Source organism: Microtus ochrogaster, unplaced genomic scaffold (assembly GCF_000317375.1).
Source record: "Microtus ochrogaster isolate Prairie Vole_2 unplaced genomic scaffold, MicOch1.0 UNK4, whole genome shotgun sequence".
NCBI classification, from domain to species: Eukaryota; Metazoa; Chordata; class Mammalia; order Rodentia; family Cricetidae; genus Microtus; species Microtus ochrogaster.
Window position 1 is genome coordinate 8,790,941 of NW_004949102.1, and position 8,421 is coordinate 8,799,361.

The 8,421-nt window shown below is 48.4% G+C and overlaps 1 protein-coding gene across 2 annotated transcripts in view; it reads right to left on the reverse strand.

Annotated features, from left to right (window-relative positions):
• Positions 1–1,287: 1,287 nt before the first annotated feature.
• Positions 1,288–8,421, reverse strand: part of Plxna4 (plexin A4) — a 460,336-nt gene continuing 453,202 nt past the window's right edge. For both annotated transcript variants that reach the window (XM_013353255.2, XM_026788585.1), the window contains exon 32: positions 1,288–7,935. In XM_013353255.2, coding sequence (XP_013208709.2) covers positions 7,840–7,935 — 96 coding nt within the window. In that variant the 3' untranslated portion in view covers positions 1,288–7,839. The remainder of the gene's footprint in view (positions 7,936–8,421) is intronic.

Below are 8,421 nucleotides of genomic sequence, written 5' to 3' on the forward strand. Positions count from 1 at the left end.
TTTGCGTGGCCTTTTGCAGATCATCCGATCTCTTTTCAATCAGTTATCCAAACCCAACTAAAAAGCCTTTCCGGGCTTCATGGCACAATTAGAACAATCCTCACTTTGTGAATAAGGAAGCAAAGGTACCATGAAGTGTCTGGCTGCTCAAGATCATGGTGGTGGGGTCTGGTGAAACTTGAGATTACACTGGTAAAATCTGCTGCCGGGGATGTGGCAGGGCTAGGCTGGAGTGGAGCATCTCAATCTAGCTGCTCCTACACAGTCTCCGTGCTTACTAAGAGAACATCCTCCCTGACAGTAGCTGCTTTCCTGGGTGAGTCTGAGCAACCGACTCCCAGGACTGGAGGCCACAGACATGTCTCCCTCTGCTCACAAAGTCACTGCTGAGGTCTGTCTGTGTCACTTGCTTGTCCTGGCTGTCTGTGTCTGCTAGAGGTTGCTACCTCCCAACATCATTCATCTTCTTTTTCAGTAGTTCTGTGGTGTTCCAGTCCAACTCCATGGAGGTGAAAGGCGAAGATGTCAAGCCATAGGCACGCCCGTGGCTGCTTCCTCCCAGCCCCTTCCTAAGGCCACATGGCCTCACCACTTACTATTTCTGAGGCCATCTTTCCAGTGAGTAAGTCAACACCGGCCAGCAGGGGCCCTGCCTTACAGCTGGAGAGACTGGAGAGCGGCTTGCCAGGAAGAGTAAGAGCAGAATAGTAAAACGTGTTCCCTTTTGCAAAGTGACTCTGGCTGTCAGAGTGAGGGCTGGAGGCCGTGAGAAGATGGATTCGGGGATTGGGGTCCCTGGCAAAGCATTGTCAACATCATGGGAGTGAAACTTACCCTCCCAAACATGCAGAGGAAACCCCCTACGTGGCTGCCTTAAGTGAGAACTAAGTCTTAGGTAGAAGGACTACTCTCCGATGAGTGGATGTCTGGAGAGAGGAGATGCCATGTGCCATCATGTAGGAGGGTACTGCTTCCTTGTGGTCCACCTTACCCACATAGTCACAGAAAGACTCCAAATCTCAAACTGCATTTTTATTATTTTTTAATAAACTTTATTCTATATTACAAATAGTTTTTTTTGTTCTGAACTGCAAAATAGGAATGCCTTATATTTACATACACAGGTATACAATTAATTATAACAAAGGTACAGAAGCTTGCCTTTACCAAGTTACAACTGGGCTCCAATTTAAATAGCATAGGTTTTCTTTTAAAAACTTTTTTAAATCTTTTTTTTTTTAAATCTTACTAGGATACTCTTCTTTAAAAATTGAAACCAGAAGACCCTTTTTTTTTTTTTCAGGGACCCCATCCACCTGTCCTTGAGGCTCAGGGTAACACTGTTGTCTAAAGATACATTTTGCTTTCTTCTTTCGAAGGGTCAGTATTCAAGGTGAGCGTTTTGGAACAGAAGTGGGGCACGCCGGAAAGGGGCAAGTGGTGAGGAGAACAGAAGTGATCTGTCCCGCCGCTTTCAGTGGCCTCTTGCTCAGACTCGCTCGGCCCCTGAGCTGCTTAACCCAATCGTGCGTCCGTTTCTATGTCTCCTCCTTCTTTGCCCTCCTAGCATCTGGGGCTTAATTCTGGGTACCCTGACCAGGCCAGAACCCCTGCTCTCTTCCCACATCTCAGTTCTTGGAGTCATTGTCTTTTGTGGTACCTGGAGTTGCCGGTTGCTATGGTAACTCCACAGGACCCTGCTGGAAGAGGCTGTTTCCTATGGGCTAAGCGAGGAGGAAGGCTGCATCCAGTCCTTCCTTCCCAGGTTAGGCCTGGGGACCTGGTTCCTTCTCAGGGCAGCCAGCCCAGGACTAAGCTAGGATCACATGCCCCAAGGACACCAGGCCCAGGCCAGGAGGGATGTGGGAAGAATCATCCATTCTCAAACCATGCCATTGGTTTCCAAATGGAAACAAGATTCTTTGAGGTAAACTAGCTTTTCATTTTAAAGAACAGAAGGTTTCCTAAGTCCTCAAGCTGACAAGATGCCAGGGAAGGAACGGGAAGACAGATGAGGACACATAGCCCATCTTCACCTCTTGCTCCAATGGAACTGATCTCTGCACAGGAACCTTCCTCAGTCCTGCTTGCTGAAGTGTTCTCTGCTTCAGAGTGTCTTTGGGGGTGCTGTTGAACTGTACCCTCTGCTGTTTTGAACTCTACTCTCATAAGGGAGCCCTTCCAACATGTGCTTGAGTCTTAAGTTTAAAGATACCAACAAAAGAAATGGGCAGAGAGGCAGAAACTGGCTGAGTGACTGTCCACTTGCTTTTGTGTTATTGGGGAGGGGGAACATGGGTCCCCCGAAACTGAGCTTCAGTGCAGTTTAAAGGAAGCCAAGAAACAATATAAAGGATTCGTCAATTCCAGAGACAGCCCAGAAAGCCAGGACTAGATAGGAGCCCAGGAAAAGGGAGGAGAAAAGAGAGAGGAGGGATGGGAGACTCCCTAACCAAAGACCCCACCGCTTAGAGCCCTTGCCATCTCTTCTAGGAGCTAAAACAGGACGTTCTCCTTACCCCTTGGGAACTGCTTGTTCTGCTCAGCTCTGTTAGCCATCAGTCTACTCAAGGGATTCCAACAGGACGCCAATGAAGACGTTCTGCCTTTGCAACCGAAAGACTTAAATATTTTTTTTTAAACTTGGATGCTCCATCTAATAAAAAGCAATATTATTGAAGAGCAATGATTTGCAGTAAAACAGAAAGTCTCTCCTTATATTGAAAACATTTCCCGCAGTGATTGCTTCCTAAATGGGAGGAATGGTGTGACGCCCCCTCAGAGCACTAGGAGAAGATTACAAGGTCCCAGCCTCTTTGGGGATTTGGCCCCTTTACCATCGTCTGGAATGGTACCCCAACCACCCACTTATAAGAATGAAGCTTGAGCTGGTTCCATGCAGAATGCCCTGGGGGGAGGAGTGGGCTCTGTCTATCAAAAGGGCAGGGGAAGCTTGAGGGTATTAGCAGCCACAAGGATGCTTCTCCTGGCATGTTCACAGCTCACATGGAGGAATCTCTGAACACTTTTCTTTACTAATGGAGGGGCAGTTCTCACGCTCACCTTTAAAATCGCCTCATCTGCTTAGGAATCACTGGAAGAATTTAATATTCTGCTTAACTCTTCCTCTTAGTCATTTAACATCCACATCCAGGCTCCCTCATTACTTTCAAGTTCTTAAGATAAGTGGCAAAAAAAAAAAAACCTAATGAACTACAAAGCCCCAATCAAATATCCCATATCTTTTATTTTCCAAAGGTAAGGGATATGAAGTCAGGGTCCCCCTGTCCTGAAAGGATGTGTGGAGGCCGTGAATGTGGGAGAAGAACATGGAGGAAAAGCCAGAGAAGAGCCAGGACAGCTAGCTACCTGGACAGGGTCACCTCGGTTCATTCACAGAAATGCCCCTGAACACCAAGCTCCCTTTAGGAGCTTGCTGGAACTGTCACTCAGTGCTGCCCTTGGAAGGGACATAAGCTGAGTACCTCTGAGTCTCCCCCACCTGCTGGTACCTCTCCATGTCAGTCATCTCCTGGTTTCTGGGGGCTCTCTGTGAGAAGAGGGGGGCAATTTATTCCTGATTACAGGAGCACTGGGCTTTCTCGAGATGAAGCATTTGCTTGCTGTCTGGTGAAGCCAAAGGCAGAGAGTGCTAGGGCTGAAGACAGAAAGGAGGTTCTCCTATTTATGTCAAAATAAGAGGTGCTTAGGCCAGGATGGACTACAGTAGCAACACCCAGGGTCCCAGAAAGTGTGGCAGAGCCTTGCATCTTAGAGATCATTTGGGATGCCAAGGACTCGCAGGGCATTGACTAGAGGAGAGGAGACCCTATCAGTCAGGGGAAGCAGCCAAAGCTAGGGTGGGGCAGCACTCACTCCTCATGAACTGAATAACTCCTGTATCAGAATTAGTGCTTGGCCTGAGGGAGGGAGCAAGGAAGAACAGGGAGGAAGCTAGCTGCCAGAGTAGGGCACACTCAGGAGTCAGACATACACACTGGGGTGGGTGGATCGGTATGGGGTGGTACATGAGCACCATGGAGCTCCAGAATGGAATGTTAGGGTGCTGGATATGCTGGGCATTATTATATCAACATGAAGCCAGTGGAAGCAGGGCCTGAACCTGCAAGCACAGAAAGACTCTGTCTGTTAGCAACTCCTGCGTCTTTCAAATCATCCTGGATACACTGCCTTGAGCTGTGGGATTCATTAAAAGTATTTCTCTTTCCAGATGTGCCCCCACTCAGGCACCCATCCTGAGCTCACTCCCTCCAAGGCTGTGGACTCCCAACATGGAGGCTCGAGGGGCTGGCTCTGGTCATGCCATGTTGCACAGGGTTGCAAAGTACCTTGGTTTGGGGTGGGGGTGTTTTGTGTTTATTCTCTGTCCCCAAGTTTAAAACTGTATTGAAAGAAGAAGGCAAGAAAGTATTTTCCTGAGGAAGTTACTGACACAAAAGCTAACAACTTCATGGCACTAAGAAACATTACGGTGTCTCCTTACAGGGAAGGATGAAGACATGACCAGACCACGCCCACACCTAGAGAGACAAATGCCACAGAGAAGTAGCCAGCCTGCAGATACCCTTCCCAGGTTTCTCCTATGCCCTGCTAGTCTTCTCCCTTCAAGATTTAAATCCTCACCTGGTCAGTCATTCGGGATGTGTGATCAGTACCATTTTGACCAGTGGGGTCAGAAGCAGGAGGATGCAGGGGTGAGGTGAACCAGAGGTGAGAGAGAATACCTGTTCCCTCACACCTACCCTCTGAACAAACTCCAAGAGATAAATACACGTTCCACCTTCAACAGGTCCGCAATACCCCACAAGTGAACTCTGGGCAGAAGGCTAGGTACCACTCTGTCACATGTCCTAGTTTCTCTGCCTAAAAGCAACTAGAGAATCCCAAGGGGGTGTTGGGAAGGAATATCTGGGAGGATTTGACGGATTTCTGACAATGTTGCCTAGCCTTGGTTTTAAATGTATCACACTTGCAATAAAAACAAATGGAAAACAAACAAACAAACAAACAGCAAAAGGAAAGATTTTTACAGGTAAGATTGGCTTGACTTCTGAGTCCTCAAGCAGGCCACAGGGAATGCCTATGAAGTGCCGGGAAGAAACCACATTGCCAATTAAAGTAAAATAATCTGCTGAAAAATGCCCTCCTCAAGAGAAATGAGGTCACCCAGGAAATACAGGCAAGGCTGTCTGTGCCTCTTTCTTCCTGATAAGTGTATGTCTCTGAGGCGTTTGAAGTTTTGCTTGTTAACAAAAGCAAGGAAAAAAATTCTGTACCGACAAAATAATAATAACAACAGTAAAATGATACAGAAAAAAAAAAGCATCAGCAAAGCCATGGTAACAGTCTCTTTTTGCTGCTTGCTCATTTTTCTCGAACTGTGCAAAACTTAAAAATCAAAGCACACTCACCCATGCACCTACTCACACACACAAAGCTTCCATCCGGCAAACCTGTGTTAAATATATTCATGTCTCTGTCCTCCCCAACCTTTCATATGTGCAAAAAAAAATCCTTCAGCCTGCTCCCACATGCACCCCAAAGCCTGCCAGGTCCCTTGGCTTCATGGAGGAAGAACAATAATCAGCGATAGAATTCCACATGTTTCCACCTGGCACTTGCTTTGCCAAAACCTCTGGTGGGTTTGTTTGTTTGTTTTTGTTTTTTCTTTTCATCACCCTTCCCCACTTCCAATGCACCTTTCCCTGGACCTCTCTTCCTGTTTGCTACATTGGTGTGTCTTTGCCATTTTGTCCACAGCAAAACCACATGGTGCCTCCTGTTCTGGGTTGCCAAAGTTCACCCTTTGACAGGCAGGTGACATCCTGATTTCCTATGGACAGAAGAATGCTCTTGCCACAGACATTATGTTATATTGACATTGAGTGGTGGACAGATGAGCCAGGGGACAGAGAAGGAGACCATCTCAGCCTCCAACATGGGACAAAAAAGCCTTCCCACGCTTCCTGCAGAATTTTAAGCGCCTCCCTTAACCTTGCTTTCTCATACACAAAGGGGCTCGTGTCCTTAAAGGTTGCAGGATATCACATGGACTTGGCTTGACATGATATAGCTCCTTCTCCATGTGAGACTTCTTTTGTGTGATGGGAGGAAATGACATTATGCATGGAGCGTGAAGGAAGGCAAGAATGTAGAACGCTATTAACAGCCCCTTCTCCAATGCCTCTCTTGTCTCCATGAGTGGTGGACAAGCCCGAGCTGCCAAAAGGGATTCATGCTTATGATAGAGACTGGAACATTCACTATCTAAGATCCCTTCAAGATTGTAGGTCCCCAAGACACACTAGGGGACCCACCAGAAGACCACCTCTTGTCATAACCACGTGTTACATTTCTGAGCATACGTTTGCCTGACTGGCTAACACAAAATGGCATATCCATAGATGGAAAAATACAATGGAAAGATAAATGGCAAGGCCATGGTTCGTGGCATGCACTTTTCTCTGTATCCAACCAGGTCCCTCACTTGGCTCTCCAGTCCCTTCCAAGCACAAGCTGGTGTCTGAGGCTGGCTGGCTGGCGTCTTGCTTTGTCTTGGAGAGGCTGTGCTTAAGTATGTTTCCTCCAGCGATGACGTCAGAAGAGATGAGGAAGACGAGCCACTGAAGAGACAGCTGATATGTTGATGAAACAGTTCCCACAGAGGTCTGGACCGTCCAGTGACAAAGTCATCTGCATAGCAATGGCACCAGATTCTGCAGGGGGGGACAGGGGCTGGGCTGTGTGCCCTGGCCTTCTCTGGCATTCTCAATGACAGTGGGGATGGAGCCTTGGAGACGGCCGGAGGTAGAATCTCCTAGATGCACTCTGCATTTCACGGTGAGCTGAGACGATGGTGACAAAGGAGCATGGAGATGCCTTCTCTAGACAACACATGAGGCTCTGGCAATGGACCCCTGACGACCGTCAGGATGCATTTGAACTTGGAGGTGAACAGAGAACAATTAATGTTGCTTCTGGCATAGATGATACTCTCTTTCCTCTTCTCTCTCTCCATGTTACATTTCTGCTATTAGGAACCAGATTAGATGACGTAGGAGCATCTCCATAGTGGAATGTAACTGTTAGCTTTCCCCTGTCTGACTTTTCACAGGAAGGGGAGAAAGGTCAGGATGGATACTTGGAAGGCCTCCAAGGATATTGGAAGGGGATGGAAGGCTGCTGGACACCAAACAAGTAGGCAGTGGCCCCTGAGAGAGCATCCTTAAACTTCCACTGGTCCCTACTCCAACATCTGTAGGAGGCAAGGCCTTTTCCCCACAGTTACAAAGCACCCAGGCCACTGCCTGGCCTCTTGTTGAGTGTGTGGACAGGGAGATCCGAGTGATGCGTCCTACTTCAGATAATACTGAGCTCACAGTTGCTTCCCGAAGCCAGGTTTTGGACCACAGTGGGGATTCTCAACGCAGAAGGTGAAGTAGCAGCATAGGAAAGTTCTCCACCCTCAGCTCCTCATCCTTATCTGAGCCCTGCTGCTGATGCATGGGGCCAGGAGCAGCCGGGAGGGAGAGCTTCTTTGACATCTTCTGGTCTGGTCTCTCACCATGGGCCTGGCCATCCCTGGACTGACTGAGGGATCAGTGATGTGATCCAATCACACTGGCAGAGCAACTAAAAGAGGTGGGACTCTGGAAAGAGGGACAGAGACGAAAGGAGAGAGGGCGCTGCTCGGGGGCGGGCGGGGGGGGGGTGCTGCTGTTGATGCCTGTCGGAACTTGCACTTGGTAAAGATGATATCTAGACTGAGGCACGGCTTGGTGTGTCCCTCCCTCCAGGATGGCCCTGGAAGGACAGTTCTCAGCTGTCTAAGCTCATGAGGGTTATGACTTGTTCTAGTTTGTAAGCCAGTTTCTGCTTCCCACACTGATCATCATGGTCCAGGGGTCCAAGGATCTGTGGAAAGATCAAAATGGGAGATTACTAGTCTGGGCGTGTGTATCCGTGTTTCTAGGATACACAATGACAACATGGATGTTGCCAGGGCATCATTCTGTTGCTACTGCCAGTGCAGTAGTGTAAGCAGTGCTAGTGTAAGCTAGCAGCCTGAGCGACACGGGTAGGGGAGGTGGGAGACACATGGGCACCCGTGTCACCAGCAGCACAGGACACCATCACATCCTCCCTCATGTCTGATAATGTGTGCGTTCCATTGTCTGTGAGAGACAGCCGGCAGGAGGAGAAGCTTTGCTGAGGACGCCTATACAGAGAAGCCACTGTCACCTACAGTCTCAATGGCATCTGGGGGGTTTCATAGACAGTGCAAAAGTGGGGTGCTGGGGGCCAGAATGTGCTTTTCTGATATTAGCAAGTCCTACCTTTCCTTCCAATACGAGGAAGAGCTAGCAAGTCCTACCTTTCCTTCCAATACGAGGAAGAGCT